At 38.7% G+C, this 18,741-nt stretch overlaps 1 protein-coding gene and 1 pseudogene across 3 annotated transcripts in view; one reads left to right on the top strand and one right to left on the bottom strand.

Annotated features, from left to right (window-relative positions):
- Positions 1–17,782, bottom strand: part of DLGAP5 (DLG associated protein 5) — a gene marked incomplete at both ends in the record, with an annotated part of 38,534 nt that extends 20,752 nt beyond the window's left edge. The window contains 10 exons of one of the 2 annotated variants that reach the window (XM_082848419.1): positions 2,305–2,434; positions 2,822–2,949; positions 3,702–3,976; positions 5,813–5,883; positions 6,979–7,098; positions 7,172–7,256; positions 8,705–8,767; positions 12,325–12,518; positions 14,860–15,098; positions 17,711–17,782. In XM_082848419.1, the coding sequence (XP_082704545.1) occupies positions 2,305–2,434; positions 2,822–2,949; positions 3,702–3,976; positions 5,813–5,883; positions 6,979–7,098; positions 7,172–7,256; positions 8,705–8,767; positions 12,325–12,518; positions 14,860–15,097 (1,304 nt within the window). Of the gene's footprint in view, positions 1–2,304; positions 2,435–2,821; positions 2,950–3,701; positions 3,977–5,812; positions 5,884–6,978; positions 7,099–7,171; positions 7,257–8,704; positions 8,768–12,324; positions 12,519–14,859; positions 15,143–17,710 lie in introns of those variants that run through there. The other variant, XM_082848418.1, reaches the window with a different exon arrangement.
- Positions 15,250–15,510, top strand: LOC309967709 (large ribosomal subunit protein eL43-like; annotated as a pseudogene). The gene has a single exon. The product of its transcript is annotated as a large ribosomal subunit protein eL43-like (transcript).
- Positions 17,783–18,741: the final 959 nt, after the last annotated feature.

Below are 18,741 nucleotides of genomic sequence, written 5' to 3'. Positions count from 1 at the left end.
TTTCAGTGGCTAAGCAGAAAGAATCAGACATTCCTTAGTTCTGTTATTTTCCATGAAACTAAGGCGAATTCAATCGCCAAGAGTAAGATGAAGCTAAAAACTGTTAAGTCTCAAATTACTGTAAGTCTCAAATTACAGTGATAGGGCCTTAAATATTCTATTAGGCTTTGCTTGTCCAAAGGCAGTGGTTCTCAACTGGGTCAATTTTTCCTACCAGGGAGTATTTGGCAATATCTAGAAGCATTTTTGATTGTCACGAACTGGAGGAGTGCTACTGGCCAGGGATGCTACAAAACGTCCTGCAATGCAGGGGACAGACCCCACAACAAGAATTATCCAGTCTAAAATGTCAGTAGTGCCAAGGTTAAGAAACCCAGGCTCGGGCTTCCCTGGTGGCGCAGTGGTTAAGAATCTGCCTGCCAATGCAGGACACACGGGTTCGAGCCCTGGTCCGGGAAGATCCCACATGCCACAGAGCAACTAAGCCCATGCCCCAGAACTACTGAGCCTGTGCTCTAGAGCCCGTGAGCCACAACTACTGAGCCTGCGAGCCACAACTACTGAAGCCCACACACCTAGAGCCTGTGCTCCACAACAAGAGAAGCTACCGCAATGAGGAGCCCATGCACCACAACGAAGAGTAGCCCCCACTCGCCACAGCTAGAGAAAGCCCACACGCAGCAACGAAGACCCAACACAGCCAAAAATAAATTTAAAAAATAAAATAAATTTATAAAAAAAAAAGAAACCCTGGCTTAAAAATTTAAACTGTTTCTTTACAAAAACATCCAAGCAGGAAAACTGAGGATAGTTTTTCTTAGAAGAATAATTTAGCTGCCTATGTCCAGTGGCAACAGGGAACAGCTTAATTAATGAGAAAGAGACCTGGCTTGGATCTGACATTATTTAGTTGGATAAATTGTTTATCATCTCAATGTCTCAGTTGAACAACACAGTGGATTAGCTAATCTCTGAAAGACCTTATAATTCTAAAACATTATGCTCTAAAAACAATTGAAGTGGTTCCCCAAAATATCAAAAGATACTCATTCATAATAGAAAGAATGGATAGTAGAACTAGAGTAAGGGGAATTCCCTGGCGGTCCAGCGGTTAGGACTCCAAGCGTTCACTGCAGGGGGCACAGGTTCGATCCCCGGTCGGAGAACTAAGATCTCATACACCACACAGTGCAGCCAAAATAAATAAATAAATAAAAAATAAATAAATAAATAAAATAAACTAGAGAAAGCTAATATTTTTTATCTGTTTGATTGGTAAAGCTCAAAAATTGTTAACATTGTATTGGAAAAGGTATGGGAATTTTCTTGCTATATTCACTCAAAGATAACAGAATGTAATCATTTTCTGTGTGATGTGGAATGTTAAGGCCTTTCTCGAAATGCAGGCCTCTGATATGCTTCCAAGGCATTTAGGTGACATGTTGAAGTTCCCCAAACAGGATGTTAATTTTCAATTCAGTTAGAGAAACATAATCCTATCTCATAATTTGGTGGGCCAAAGAGCCTCCTACCATCTCCCATTATCCTTCTTTTATAAAGTAAACTTTAATTTAGTTCTTTGTGGAGGAAAAAAAAAAGGTATGAGAAAATAGGAACTCCCATACCTTGCTGGGGGGAATGTAAATTGAGGTCCTTATATACTTGTACATGAGAAAATTGAAACATAATACAAGTTTGTTGTTGGCAGCCTTGATTGTAATAGTAAGAGACTGAACCCAATGTAAATAACCACCAACAGGGACCTATTAAGTAAATTATGGTATATCCATATTATTGGATACTATGTGGCCATTAAGAACACACACACACACACACACACACACACACACACACACACATAAAACAACATGAGAAAGCTCTTTAAGTACTAAAATGGAATGTCTACTACATTTAACATTAAATGAAACAATATTAAAAAAAATATATATATATATATATATATATATATGTTTATGTTAGTTTACATATGCATTATCTACCTCTGGAAATATTCACAAGAAATGAGTAACACTTGCCTCCGTGGAAGGTTCAAACTATCCCCTGGGAGGCAGAGTTGGGAAAAAGACTTCTCACTTGTACCTTTTTCTACCTTTTGAATTAGGAACCACATGAATGTACTAGTTACTGAAAAGAAATCATTAAAATTTAAAAGATAAATGAAAATCACCAAAATTCAATTTCCCCCAACTCATCTATTATATTCAGGTTAAAAATAGTATAATTTTGGTTTTAAATGTCCAGACATTGATACAAAATTCTTACACTAGGAACAAATGGACAAACCTGAAATATGGCACATCATGCTGTGGCTGAGATATCTGATCTTGATTTACTTCAAGTGATGGGACTTCTTCTTTTATTGAAAGGCCATCTGAATTTTTATTAGTAGTTTCATTTTTATTTAAAACATGTTCTATAAAGAAAATATTACATATAAATTTCAAAGCAGCAACTCATAAAATGACATCCCCCACAAGACAAATTTTTTAAAAATCCTTTAATTTTTTTCAGTGTTGAATTTTAAAATTTTATTTCTGCCTCAATGATTTCATTCACCACATATCCTCTAAAGTGTCTCCTTATATTCATCTCCTCAAATTTACATTTATTTCCCCCCATCTTCTCAGTCTGTATTCCTTATTCCAACTCTTTCTCTCTCCAGATATCTTTCCCCATGTTTTCCCATCTCTCCTGACCCTGAGATCACATCCCTGAACTATATGTTGAAAAGGGCTCTAAACAAATGTCTGATAAATCACAATCCAGAAAAGCAAGTAAAAAATTAATTAAAATACAATACCTTTATTCCAAACTGTTAGAGAACCCAAAGGACATTGTAGTTTACTTGAATCTTGATGTACTACTGTCTTGGCAGAGAAAGTTTTACATTTTTGTGCCAAGATTTCTTTTGTTGCTACAGTCTTATCACTAAAAACAATAGCAAAAAAATACTTTATGAAACATAAGCCTCCTATATCTAACTGAAAGATTTCAAAATGATGTTACTTTTTAAAAACCTGGGATTTAATAGAAATATGTTTCTATTTTTTTTTAATGTGTCTTTCTGGAGGGGAAAAATTTAAACACCTATAGTGGAATGTCCATCTTTACCAATTATAATGAGATCCAAAGACTGTGAAGATCTCCTCACGGAACATAAGCACTCATAGTCTTGGATGCTGCCGAGCAGTTTCTAGTAAATTTGCCGCCAGCCAGTCTTTGCAAAACAACCTCGCTGTTTCTCTTAATGATTCCAAATGATTTTCCCCCCACTTTGCAAGTTAATTATCTTTGGCTTTAGAAGTAGTTTTTCTAAAGTAATACTCGGCAAAAAAACAAACAAAAAAAACCCAAACCATGTCTGAACTACAGTACTATAGAAATTTCTACCTTCTAAACATTTATTTCTAAGTATTATAATAAAGACACTTATAAAAAGCAAAAAACCACAAAGTGTACCATGAAAATAATGATAAGAACAATGTATAGGAAATACCAAAACTGTCAAATACATTACTGTAGCCTTCTGAAGAATTTTTTTAAAAGACCAAAGTTTCATGATTTATAATTAATATAATTTACTAACTAAATATTAACTTTTAAAAAGCACAGGACAAATCTAAGAAAGGCATTTGTTAACCATCTTAGCAAGGAATTCATTATTAACATTAAATTCTTACACTTCTGTGTTTAAAGGGGTCCAGGTATAACTGGGTGTCAAGAAAGCACTGGCACTTCTGGGAGTCATAGGTGTTACTTGATAGGTCTTCAGACCATCTAGTGGTTGAAACATAAAATCTTTAGGTGCAAAGGAATTCTTCCCCCTCATTTTTGCACTATTTGTCTTAGATAAATTTTCCATTTTTGATAAGACACCATCTGGATCCATTCCAATTGTTGTACTGGTTTGTGAATCCAAAGTACTTTCTTCACTATCAACTTTAAAAGAAATGGCCTAGATGGGAGGAAACAGAATGGAGTAAGAATTTCTCTTCTGGGGATATATTCAAACCAATTTTTACAGGCCTGAAAATATGAAAGTTGAGATATGTGTCCCTTGTGCATAATTTAGGAGAAAAAAATAAATACAATTAAATGTAAATATGGAATCAGTAGTCAGCTAACTAAATCACTGTCATGATCCAGAGAGACACAGAACCAATCCTCATTAAAAGGACTAAATAATAGGTTTTAAGTATTAAAATTAAATATATGAAAACTAAGGTGGAAAAATTACCCACCTAACAAACACCTACCTTTTTATTTAAATTATGTTGATAATTACAATGGTTGAGAATCAGAAATCCAATGTTTATTGGATGACTACTATTGTCAAGGACCAAATCCTCTTTTAAAATCACCTTGATTATAAATAAATTTATCATGAGAAAAATATTTTTCAGTGTGACGACACAGTGAGATTAACCATATAAAATGTGAAGCTTATTTTCTCTGTCAATTTAATTATTTGGTTTTTTTAAAACTGAGATATAACTGACATATAACATTATATTAGTATCAGGTGTGCAACATAATGATTTGATATTTGTATATACTGCAAAATGATCTAGACGATGAGTCTAATGAACAACTGTCACTACACAAAGTTACAATTTTTTTTTCTTGTGATGAGAACTTTAATGACCTACCCTCTTTGCAACTTTCAAATATACAACACAGTATTATTAACCATAGTCACTATGTTTTATAGTGAATCCCCAGGACTCACTTTGTAACTGGAAGTTTATAACTTTTGACCACCTTCACCGATTTCACCCACCCATATAAACATAATTTTTAGAGGTTTTTACATTTCTGATTTTTAATTTTTAGTTAAGAATCTAGCCACATTTCTTATACTTTGGCATAACTTTTTTTCTTTTAAAATAAATTTATTTTTGGCTGCGTTGGGTGTTCATTGCTGCACACAGTCTTTCTCTAGTTGCAGTGAGCGGGGACTACTCTTCATTGCAGTGCATGGGTTTCTCATTGCAGTGGCTTCTCTTATTGCGAAGCATGGGCTCTAGGCACATGGGTTGTGGCATGCAGGTTCAGTAGTTGTGGCTCGCGGGCTCTAGAGCTCAGGCTCAGTAGTTGTGGTGCACGGGCTTAGTTGCTCCACAGCATGTGGGATCTTCCCGGACCAGGGCTCGAATCCGTGTCCCCTGCAGTGGCAGGCGGATTCTTAACCATTGCGCCACCAGGGAAGTCCCTAACTTTTTTAAGGTTAAGGAACTGTGTAGCATGGATTATAAAACAAGGCATTGGGGCCTCAAAATTGTGGCTCTTTTTTGAAGACTCTACCATGTACTATGGTAGACGCTATCAGAAATGTTAGGTTATTTAATTCTTAAAACTACTCCATGTAGGTATTACGGGTTGGAGATGGGAAAACAAATTCCTAAGTTGTCCAAGGTTATATAGCTAATTGGAAGCAGAGACAATATTCAAACTCAGGCCTAGCTGAATCCAAAGTCAATGCATTTCACCCTACTCCATCCTATCTCTTAGCTAGTTCCCACATGAAGGTTTCGGTCAGAAAAAAGTGTTTTTATCACTTTTCTCTATTTCCTGTTAATCAAATTATGCTTTCTCTACCTATAAAACTCTGAGGATAAGACACCTGAAAAACAACAGTAAATCCTCCTGATGCTTCTTTATGGTTCAAGAGATTTTAACACATGTTGTAAGTTATCTTCTTGAAGCAGTTCTATATGCTTAATTTCAATTTTATGAAAGTAGTAGTGAGATTTTCAAAGTACCTAGAAATAAACAGATGTTTATACTCTACCTTGTCAGGTTTTGTTTCTATCTTTTTGGCAGGTCTTCCTTGATTTGGTGCCTCTGTTTCTGCTTCATTAACTAAAATAAAAGTGAAATAAGCCATCCATTTAGACTAGATAAAAAATGCTGCATTAAAAGTACTAATTTGGGAAAGGAAAACAGGCAATAGGAATGTATGTCAAAGAATTTTATGATTAAAAGTCACATTATAAAATAGGAAAAAAATAGATGAAATTTCCTGCCAAGTTTAGGCCATCTGTTTTCAAAACAAAAGTGTTAAGGTATTTTACCTTTTGCCTCTGAATATCAAATATGTAATTATTATAGAAAATTAGAAAAAATTTTAAAAAGCACAAAAACAACAACAATCAAAAGTTTTACCCAAGCTTACACTACTCAGTGGTAATCACTATTGACACTTCAGAGTACGTTTTCCCAGTTTTTTCCTATGTTCACATTCACATACATATTTTAGAATTTCAATCATACTGTTCAGGGTTTGAGCTGATTTTCTTTGCCCACTTAATACGATTAACCATGTCATTAAGTGTTCTTTCATACATTGTTCTTAAATGGTTACATTGTATTCCACCAAATGGATGGACTGTAACTTATTGGGGCCATTAATTTTTCACTTTGAAGCACTGCTTACACCAATTCAGTACTTCAACATTTGAGCACCCACTGGGATATCGGGGCACAAAACCTATCTTCGGGAATTAGAATCTCCATTTCCTCCTCTCCTACTCAAAAAAGTACATGATGATTTTAAAAATTGAACACAGGGGCTTGCCTGGTGGTGCAGTAGTTAAGAATCCACCTGCCAATGCAGGGGACATGGGTTCGACCCCTGGCCTGGGAAGATCCCACATGCTGCGGAGCAACTAAGCCCGTGTGCCACAACTACTGAGCCTGTGCTCTAGAGCCCAAGAGCCACAACTACTGAAGCCAGTGCGCCTAGAGTCCATGCTCCGCAACAAGAGAAGCCAACGCAATGAGAAGACTGTGCACCACAATGAAGAGTAGCCCCCGCTGGCTGCAACTAGACAAAGCCCGTGCGCAGCAACGAAGACCCAATGCAGCCAAAAATTAATTAATTTTTAAAAATTGAACACAAAGAACCTCAAGTACCAAAACATCCTAGCTCAGTCACTGATCAAGAAATGTTCTTACCATTAGTAGCCCTTGTCACTGGCTTTCTTGCTGTAGTAGGCGGGACTGTTCTGGCAATCTGCTTTGCTGCTTGAGTAGCTGATCGAGTCATTCTCACTGGCGGCATTACAGGTTGTATAGCTGTGGGAACAAATAATAAAATCAAATGTTTGTGGTAATTTTAAATTATTGTTGTGGCAACATCAGAACTTACCTTTTTTCTCTTTGTCCAACACTTTCTTTTCAGAAGCCTGTCTTTGACCAGGTCGGATTGCTCGAACATCACTCCCATTATCAATCTATTCAAAATATTAGGTACTATGTGATTTAATTGCATAATGAACCAAACCACCACATTTTTAATGTGTAAATTGACCCCTCATCTGAAACCTGATATTGTAAATGACTCAGCAAAAAACCCACTACCCCAAATAAAATGAGATGAAGAAACAAGTTTTCCATTATATACATTTCCTTACAAGCTTTTTCAGAAACCTAGAATTTAGAAAATGCTAATAACCTAAGCTATTAAAAAAATAACTGACTATAATCTTCTGAGACTCCTTAAACATACCAGGCATGTTTTCAATTCAAGACCTTTGAATTTTGTCTAGAAAATTCTTCTCCTGGAAGAAAGCTATTTCCCACAGTTCACTCTTCTATTTCCTTAAAGACTTAATTTAAAATGCCACCATCTGGGAACTTCCCTGGTGGCGCAGTGGTTAAGAATCTGCCTGCCAATGCAGGGGACACAGGTTTGAGCCTTGGTCTGGGAAGATCCCACATGCCACGGAGCAACTAAGTCTGTGCACCACAACTACTGAGCCCACGCACTGCAACTACTGAAGCCCGCATGCCTAGAGCCCATGCTCTGCAACAAGAGAAGCCACCACAATAAGAAGCCTGTGCACCGCAGCAAACAGTAGCCCCTGCTCGCAGCAACTAGAGAAAAGCCTGCGCACAGCCATGAAGACCCAACACAGTCAAAAATAAATAAATAAATTTATTAAAAATAAAATAAAATGCCACCATCTCAGTGAGGCCTGATCAAAATTCCACCCTACACCTACTTCAAAACTCCCCACCTCCCTTCTTTTTTTTTAATCTCCCCCATAATACTTAATACTTTTGACCATCTGACATACTATATAGTTCTTTTTTTAGTGCTATCTCTCATGTAAGCTCCTTGAAAACAGGGAATTTTGTTTGTTTTGCTCAGTTATATTCTAGAGCCTAAAGGAACATGGTAGTGACTCAAATTCATTGAATACATGAAACTTAGCTTCCTCACCTGACAAAGAGGCATACTATTTCCCTCTTTGCCCACTTGACTTTATTTTAGTAATCCTCCTAATAAGTTTATCCATAACCGTGTTTTGAAGACCCATAAGTTTATAACACTCACCCTGTATGCTTTATATCCCTATCTGCACTTCATGGTGACATGGGATGCATAATAGAAGCCCGGTAAACAAACAAACAAAAAAGAGTGTGGCACAGAGTTTAGTATAGATCTCATAAGGGATGTCTGGGCAAAGAATATTTTAAGTGACTACTTCCTTAGCATCTAGCCAAATCTGCTCTGCCACCATACCAAAACAGTGATTTTGGTAGTACTATTGACTCTAGTAAAATAATCACTATGCTTGAAGATGGTATTAAATTAAAAATAAATTTACTTACTCTGAGGAAAAAAAAGTACAATTTGTCATTTTAGTAACAATGACCTACTAACTATCAACTTTACCTTTGTCAGCTCCATTTGGTCTTTGGCCTTTGACCTTGTAATCCGTACAGAAGATGGAACAGCCTTAAAACAGTCAAAAGAAGATAAAGTTAAAAAATAAATAAACTGGCAAAATTTACTTCCATGTTTCATTATGAAATAAAGTTTCCATTTTAAAGTTAAATTTTATCCTTAATAATTTATGGCAAAAAGATACTTGCTAACTTAAATTAATTTTTTTTTAATTTAAATTTTAATTTTTTCGGCCGTGCCGTGCAGCTTGCGGGTCTTAGTTCCCCAACCAGGGATTGAACCCAGGCCTCTGGCAGTGAAAGCACTGAGTCCTAACCCCTGGACTGCCAGGGAATTCCCTAAGTTATTGTTTTTTCTGGTTCTGGCTTGATTTAAATTATGTTTAAGTTAATAACTTCAAAACTTACCCATATTTTTCAATGAGGAGAGAGAAGAAATTTCAAAGCATATTTTCCAAGTATTAGGATCCTCATTAATGTGATTAGCTAGACATATTTAAAAGGGGGTAGATGAACAAACTAGAGTATTAGGATCTTTTGTTTTCTGTTTATGAAAAGATACTGTACAGCTTACTTCCCTAGCTTTGACAATTTGCCTTCAAATCTCATGATTATACACCTGTCCATTGTCAGTAAGAAAATGGAGACCTAATCACAAAATGTGAAAAAAATTTAGCATGAGAAAGACCAATTAAAAAATTATAAGGTATTTATCAACTCTGTAAAATTTCTTAAGAAACATAATCAGGGACTTCCCCAGTGGTCCAGTGGTTAAGAATCCACCTTCCAATGCAGGGAACATGGGTTTGATCCTTGGTTGGGGCACTAAGATCCCACACGCCACGGCGCAACTAAGCCTGTGCGCCACAACTAGAGAAGTCCACATGCAGCAACGAAAACCCAACGCAGCCAAAATTTAAAAAAAAAAAACAAAACCCACAACGATGTGTCTCTTGTTCCTCCTACACATATTTTTAAGATATTTTAAAATAGTTGTTTACAGTGTAGACCAATGATTGGTATCTACATATTCCTAAAAAGACAGCTTAAATCTAATCCCAAGAGGTCTTCTTTGATGTTCCTCCAAATACAAACAATCTATCCTTCCTCTAATATAAAGAACGTATTTATCTGTATCTTTCCACCATGAACTACAGTTTATTAATTTTGGTCTCTTCTACAGTGTCCTAAGATCATACAGAGTAAATAAATCAAAGATCTGTCAAATGAATCATTGAGATTCATGAAGCCTAGAAAAACAAGCAATATCTTCGGCCTTTATATTATTCAGTTCTTATTTAAATCAGGAATGAGTATACAGTCAATGAGATCTTTTATACATATCTTTAAATAGCAAATCAGGGATTTCCCTGGTGGCGCAGTGGTTAAGAATCCGCCTGCCAATGCAGGGGACACGGGTTCGAGCCCTGGTCCGGGAAGATCCCACGTGCCGCGGAGCAACTAAGCCTGTGCTCTAGGGCCCACGAGCCACAATAACTGAGCCTGCATGCCACAACTACTGAAGCCCGCGCGCCTAGAGCCCGTGCTCCGCAAAGAGAAGCCACCTCAGTGAGAAGCCTGCGCACCACAATGAAGAGTAGCCCCTGCTTGCTGCAACTAGAGAAAGCCTGCACAGAGCAACGAAGACCCAATGCAGCCAAAAATAAATAAATAAATAATAAAATAAATAAATAGCAAATCACCAGTGACTAGCAAGTTTACAAATCCAACTGATCTGTTCAAACTTCATCCTTCCTGATTCACTAACCATTCTCTTTAGATCACTCCTCCTTTAGCTTCTATCCTCCATTTTAGCTCTGCTGCCACTCTGACCAGTCCTTTTCAGCATATCACTGCCCACCTAAAGGTGTTCTCTAGACCTCACTCTTTCATAATTTTATATACCCTAATTGGAATGGTCTCATTTAGTCCTATAGCTTAAGTGTCCATTCATACTCCCAATATCATATCCAAAATCCACATCTTAGCATGGATCCCCATCCTGATTTCCAAATTTTTATTCCCAACTGCCTGATGTCTAGATGGCCCAAATAGGATTTTTTTAAAAAAGGGTATTAATATTCACCCACTTAAGCTTTTCTTGCCTTCCTCATCTCTTCTAGCAGCAGCAAAATTTGTATTATTGATCAAACTATTATCTTCAGAATCATCATCTTATCTCTAACTTTTCAACTTCCTCCACCCCTCACCATCTACTTGGTCACCAGTCCTATCAAATTTATCTCTTAAGATGTCTTACATGACACCTGTTAGAATGGCTATTATCAAAAAGACAAGAAATAATAAGTGTTGGTGAGGATATGGAGAAACAAGAACCCCTGAGCACTGTTGGTAGGAATGTAAATTGGTGCAGCCACTATGAAAAACAGTATGGAAGATCCTCAAAAAATTAAAATTAGAACTACCATATGATCCAGCATTTCCAATTCTGAGTATTTATCCAAAGGAAATGAAAACACTAACTCAAAAATATATATGTATCCCCATGTACGTTGCAGCATTATTTACAATAGCCAAGACTTGTAAACAACTCAGGTGTCCATCACTTGAGTGAGGTGCAGGGTAGGTGAAATGGGTGAAGGTGGTCAAAACGTACAAACTTCCAGGTTTAAAATAAGTAAGTCCCGGGAATGTAATATACAGTATGGTGCCTACAGTTAATAATACTGTATTGTATATTTGAAAGTTGCTAAGAGAGTATATCTGAAATGTTCTCATCACAAGAAAAAAAGTTTTGTAACTATGTGTGGTGATGGATGGTAACTAAACTAACTGTGGTGATCATCTTGTAATGTATACAAATAATGAATCATTATGGTGTACACCTGAAACTAATATGTCAATTATATCTCCAGAAAAATGATATCTTAAACCTATTTCTTTTTTTGGTTTTTTGTTTTGTTTTGTTTTTTTGCGGTACGCGGGCCTCTCACTGTTGTGGCCTCTCCCGCTGCGGAGCACGGCTCCGGATGCGCAGGCTCAGCGGCCATGGCTCACGGGCCCAGCCACTCCACAGCATGTGGGATCCTCCCAGACCAGGGCACGAACGCGCGTCCCCTGCATCGGCAGGCGGACTCTCAACCACTGCACCACCAGGGAAGCCCCCTATTTCTTCTTTTTAAACAAATGTCTCAGTCCACTTATCTCATCTCACCTATTCTATAAAGAATATTCACAATATAAACTCACAACTAGTCTTCCTATCTATAAATGCTTCCCTTTCTAGACTATAATCCTCAAGTCCAGCTTAATCTTCCCTGAGTATTACTTTGATAATGGTACAACCTCGTTTATAAACCTCCCTTGACTCTCCATATCCTAGAGGATAAATGCCAAATACTTTGGTATAGCATTCACTGTTCAGCCTGGCTCTACCAGCTGTCCTAGTTTTATCCACTCTCAACCTAAATATAGCTACATCAAGAGACCCTGTTTTCATCTTCTGAGTTACTATTATGTCATTCTCACCTCCTACCAGCTAATTAATTGAATAAAGGGACTCAGGGAAATGATTATTTTAGTCATCTAATCTCCTAAAGAAAATTCCAGTTAAAAGGAATATATATCAAGTTAGGATACTAAACTTACCTTTTTTGGCTCAGCTTTCATAGTACTCTGGTTTGAGAAAAGAAAACTAGGAATATCAGGTCTATAAAGACCCACTTTAAATACTCCTCGTTTAGCTTTCTCTCTCTGCTCTTTCAATTTTTGAAGCTGCTTTTCTTCTTTGTATTTTTGGAGCATTTGCTTTCGTTGATCACCTAGAATAGTTTTCACTGACTCTAAGTAGGAAAAAGAAAAAAAGAAAAATACAATATATAAAACATTTCAGATAAAAAGTTAGGCAAACAACTTCTAACTTCAACTGTTGCTAAGAAATGCTTTTAGTAACTTCTTGTTAATTCCTTAACACTTCAAGTTATTTCCACCCCTATTTTAAAATTCCTATTTCTTTCACCTTCATTTGTTCAAATATATAACTGTTTACTATGTACTAGGCATGTATTACTTCATGTTTAAATTAATTAGCTTCTATGATAGTCAGCCTCCAAGCTGACCTCCAGCGATTCTCACCTCCTGGTAGACATGCCTTGTGTCATCCCCTCCCATACTGAATAGGGCTGACCTGTGTAACCAAGAAAGTACTGTGGAAATGATAGAGAACGACTCCCACAACTAGGCCATTAAAGACATCACAGCTTTTGTCCTGCTCTCTCTTGGATCCCTTGCTCTGGGGGGAAGCCAGTGGCCACGTGGAACCTTAAGGAACTCAAGCAGCCCCATGGAGATGTCCACATGACAAAGAACTAAGGCCTCCTGCCAAAAGCCAGCATCATCTTGCTGGTAATGTGAATGAGTCACCTTAGAAGCAGATCCTTTACAATAATCAAAACAGGGACTTCTCTGGTGGTCCAGTGGTTAAGACTCCCAATGCAGGGGGCCCGGGTTCAATCCCTGGTTGGGGAACTAAGATCCACATACCACAACTAAGCCTGTGCACCGCAACTACTGAGCCCAGGCACCACAACTAGAGAAGCCCATGTGCCGCAAGTAAGAAGCCTGCGTGCCGCAACTAAGACCCGGCGCAGCCAAAAAAAAAAAAAAAAAAAAAGCCAATGTCCTTATAATGATGGCCCTCAGGGCTCTATGGGAGCTAAGCTGTTTGCCTTCTCTAGCCATGCTTACCTACTTGCTTTCTCTGGAACATACCAGACCCACTCCCACCTCCAGGCCTTCTCAAATGAGGAATAAAAGATATTCTAATAGCATATTGACAAGGTTAAATTTTGTTTGAAAGATTTTGGTCGAGGAAAGAAGCATTTGAGAGGGTATGAGTAGAGGCAAGGAGACAACTCAGAAGGTAATGTCACCTCTTCTCAGACAGAAAATGTCTAGCTCTTCCTTCAAAGGCCATCCTATATAATCCTACGACCCAGTGTTCATTTTCTCTGAACTCCTAAGAGATGTTATTCTTTACTCTATCCCCCTCAACCACCAACCCACTTCCTTTGACCTTCAAACATAAACTGATCACTTCATCTCAAAAACAAAAAAGTACCCTACGACACTTTAATCCAATTCCTTTCTCTCACTTTCCTTTAGAATCACAAAAATGACAAATCTGGAAGAAATAGTTTAGCCCAACCTCCCCTTTTACAGAAGCAATTAAGTTGAATATGTTGAGTGTCTTGTACGTGTCACACATTACACTGGTTCTGGAAAAATGATAAAACTGAAGTAGTGAACACGTAAAACAACTTGACATCTCATTTCTTTTTCTATAAAACTGCTAAGACTTCATCTTTCTGCCATTTCTTCACAATTTATCCTTGCTTTATTTCACTGCAATCTAGCTCCTAGTGCCTGCTATATAAACACAACTAAATAGGAGTCCAATAAGTCCTTCCGATTAAATGCATGTCATTTCCCAGTTCTCTTCCTTCTTTTCTATAGCATTCCTTGCCTTCTAAGACAACCATTTTTATTATTTTTATCTCTTGCTGAGATCATTCTCTTTTCTGGTTGGTTCTTTCCCTACTAATAACCCCAAATCCTTTTGGGCAAACTACAGGGATGAATCCTTTGCTCTTCCCTCTAAGAAGTGTTCCCATTGGCAAAGTACCCTTACTTCATGGATACTTCAATCAGTTCTATTTTTATGTCCCTTATCAATTTATCTTGTCAATATTTATCTTATCCAAGCTCCAGAAGTAAGAACTTTAGGATTCCTGTAAGACCATATAGGTAAAAAGTGTTATAATACTCCATAGGTGAATGGCTTTAGCCTAGCTAGGACGTCCACTGCCTTTACTTGAGTGCTTTTTTTTGGGGGGGAGGGGTGCACGCCAGGCAGCCTGCAGGATCTTAGTTCCCCCACCAAGGATCAAACCCAGGCCCCTGGCAGTGGAAGTGTGGAGTCCTAACTACTGGACCATCTGGGAATTCCCAACACAGCCTTTACTTGAAATAGACAGTATTTAGTTGTAGAAAACACCAAGTTATTTATTTAGAATGGCATTTCAAAACTCCATTCTTCTGGTCACGGTTGTTTTTAACCTCAGGTATTAAACCAACTTTTATTCACTCTTCAAACACTTGAAATTACAATAGACTTTTACTTACTTGGCTTGACATCGGCCTTTTCTGGAACAAGCTCATGAGATATCTCATCTAATTCAAGAAGAATTCTACCTTCCAAGGTTGGAACGTTGACATCTTTCAAACCAAAGTGTCTATTTCGTTCATATTCCTTATGTCTGTTTTCTTTCTGAGACAGTGATTTCCTATGAGCAATTTTAGTTCTAATCATGTCGGTACTTAATTGCTTTCTGTGTCGACTGGCAAAATGTGATGAAGCCATCCTATCAGGAAAAAGAGAGAAAGACCAACTTACGTGAAATTTCATTTGATTATTTAAAAAGTTAGGATTCCAGTTCACCTCCCACCCCAGAGTCTTCTGAAAAAAAAAAATTAAAATACAGCTCTCTGGGCTCAGACCTAGGTTGTGGCAACATGGCTAAACGCACCAAGGTCAGAATCGTGGGTAAATACGGGACCCATGTTGCCTCCCTCAGCAAAATGGTGAAGAAAACTGAAATCAGCCAGCACGCCTAGCACACTTGCTCCTGTGGCAAAACCAGGAAGAAGAGACAAGCTGTGGGCATTTGGCATTTCCTGCATGAAAACGGTTGTTGATGGTGCCTGGACCTACAACACCACTTCTGCCGTCACAGTAAAGTCACCAGAAGACTGAAGGAACTGAAGGACCAGTAGAAGGCCACCATTTGAAACATTGCTAGCCTATAATAAATGGGTTAATTTACATAATAAAAAATACAAAATGGAATAAATATGTGACTGAAGAGTGGGAAGGAGGTTATCAAAAGATAAAACACTACAACCTATTTTGAGGTTCTGAACAGGAACTTGCTTGACAGATGAAGTGAAGCCCAGGAAGCTAAAGTCCAGAATATAAATAAGAGGGTCTAGGCTTACCATAGAGAGCACTGCAAAATAGAGTAGGAAGTAAAGGTGAAAATAGGGATAGAGTATACAGAATAGTTTCCTTAACTTTCCCCTGGTGATGAATGCAGGCAGGCTGGCATTTTTTCTCAAGCCAAAAAACAAAACACACAAGATGCCTATTAGGTAGGTAGGAATGATAAATAGGCAGTTAGATATACGAGATTGAGAAAAAGAAGGTGTTTTTTTTCTTTTTTTTTTGCGGTACGTGGGCCTCTCACTGCTGTGGCCTCTCCCGCTGCGGAGCACAGGCTCCGGACGCGCAGGCCCAGCCGCTCCGCGGCATGTGGGATCTTCCCGGACCGGGGCACGAACCCACGTCCCCTGCATCAGCAGGCGGACTCCCAACCACTGCGTCACCAGGGAAGCCCAAGAAGGGTTTTCAGAAGTACCATGGTGATGCAGAAGGATAATCATATCAGTGTGCCCTGGTGAGGGCAAAATAAAATTCTTTTCGGCCATATAAGAAATCATACAGTTTACTTGGCACATGCTCTTTTCTTAGAAAGATCCTTGGGAGTCCAAGAAAGACAATGTCATGGGTTCCAAGAAATCGTGGATCCAACTGAGGAAAAGAAAAAAGGAAAGTGGAAAGTCTAAAGGCATCTCCTATACAGCTGGTATGGAGAACCAAGCCAAACTGGAGAAAGAGGATTGATTCTCCAGGGAAAAGTCTTGCCAGCTTAAAAGAGAAGGAGGAAAAAAAAAAAAAAAAAGGACGGAGGTCTGCCATTAGAAAGTTAGGGCAGGAATAAAGAGGTAGACATAGAGAATGGACTTGAAGACATGGGGTGGGAGGGGGAAGCTGGGGCAAAGTGAGAGTAGCATCGACATATACACACTACCAGATGTAAAATAGATAGCTAGTAGGAAGCAGCAGCACAGCACAGGGAGATCGGCTCGGTGCTTTGTGACCACCTAGAGGGGTGGGATAGGGAGGGTGGGAGGGAGGCTCAAGAGGGAGGGGATATGGGGATATATGTATGCATATGACTGATTCGCTTTGCTGTGCAACAGAAACTAACACAGTATTGTGAAGCAATTATACTCCAATAAAGGTCTATTTAAAAAAAAAAAGATACAAGCACACTATACCTTCAACAACAAGAAGACAGTCCACTAGAAAAATGCAGATAAAAAAACTGCACAAGAAATGCAATAAATTAAAATGTTGTATTATTTTAGGCAATCAACAGAGTATAAAAACATGAGAATTCATCTGACCTGGATGGTAATAACATTCTCCTTTAAGGGCCCAGGGGAAGTGACAAAGGACTGTGCTTTTTTAATCAAGAACTCTCCTCTACTATTTGATTTGCCACTTCCCACAAATATTAAAGAAAATTAAAACTACGTACTAGGTATTTAAAAACACAGCATAGAACTATACACGGCAAATAGAGAGAGAGAGAGAGAACTAACACCGAAGGCATATTTAATTATCACCTAAACCCTAAAAGGTATTTAGTATAACTGCCGTTATACAGATGAGGTAAATTAACTGCCCACATTTGCACAGCTAAAAGGTAGTGGAGCTGGAATCTTAAGCCAGGCAGCCTGGCTCTTCACACACATCTAAGTTCTCTTCTTTGGCTGACTGGAGTTTCTTCCAGCTTGAAAGTCTAGAATGCCTTAGTTTTGCTTGCCAAGGTTGTCAACCCAGGCGTTTTTAGTTGTCATAGAACCTGGAAAGAGCCACTGGAATAATGTTGGGGCCCAAAGCCAATAACGCCCCGGTGGTGAAATGATGCTGCTACACAGATCATGGCAACAAATATTTACTCTTCCGAAGGACTGTGTCATCAGCTTCGGGAAGGACAGGTAACACGGTCCTAAGAGGAGCCTCCCCTGAGCGGCGTCCAGCTCGCAGCCGCCGGTCCTCCGACCCTTCTAGACCTTCTAGAAGGAAGCAGACCAGCGCCCTCCCCCCAGCTCCCCAGCATCCACCTACCTGAGGCAGCTTCTAGCGTGAAACCTCAACCAAACTAAAAGTAAAGGAACCCTCTGGGCCTGGAAGACCACCGCCGCCTCCGAAGAAGGAACGCCTACAAGACTCGGCAAAATTCAAACTTCCCACACCGAACTTCTGATTGGAGGTATTTTAAGCAACACTTCCTGTAAAAGTACCCGCCTCTTCCCTTCGCCGAGGCTTGCGATTGGTTAGCTCCTTGCTATGTTTGAATTGATTGAAAGGTGAACGGACCGTTCAAAGGGTGGCTGTGAGCTGAATCAATGGGCGGGTCCGCGATGCGATATTGATGAGGCGGGGAGCGGTGGGAGCACTGGGGCTGGCGGGGAGCTACAATGGCCGGCGGTTGAGAGGGCGCTACGCCTGAAACCGCCCTGGAGTTCCCGAGGCCTCGCGGGTATCCGAGAAAAGACCGAGGAACTCGGACGGAGGAGAGGGGACTCAGACTCTGAGTCCATATTTGATTACATAAATCCAGCAGAGCTTATTGGAATATTTTCTTCACTTAACGTTTTAAAGAAAGGGCTTATTACCACATCAAATTTCTTCTTACATCTTTTACTGTTACCTTTCAGCGTTACCAGTCTTTTTTTTTCCTCGTCCTTTTTTTTTCTTTTTAAATAGAGGTAAAATTATCAAATACAGTGAAAAGCATAGTTTTTTTAGTATATGATTTGATGAGTTTTGCTAAATGTAAACAGCTGTGTAACCACCACCCAATCAGGATATAGAGCATTTCCATCACCCGGTTCTCTCAAGCCCCCTTCCAAATCTCCCACAGCTTAGACAATCACTCTTCTGATTTCTATCACCTTAAAAATAGGAGTGGTAGGTACTCTTGTCTGCCTTCTTTCTCCCAGTGTAATGTTTTCGAGATCCATCCCTACTGTTACATGAATCAGTCGTTTTTATTGCTGAAAAGTATTCCATTGAATAATTTACTTATCCATTCTCCTGTTGATGGATATTGGATTGTTCCAATTTTTAGCTATTATGAATAAAGTTGCTATAAA

This window comes from Leucopleurus acutus, assembly GCF_964270905.1.
Source record: "Leucopleurus acutus genome assembly, chromosome: 1".
Taxonomy (NCBI): domain Eukaryota; kingdom Metazoa; phylum Chordata; class Mammalia; order Artiodactyla; family Delphinidae; genus Leucopleurus; species Leucopleurus acutus.
The sequence above is the reverse complement of the archived record's forward strand: the minus strand, read 5'-3'. Positions and strand labels throughout refer to the sequence as shown.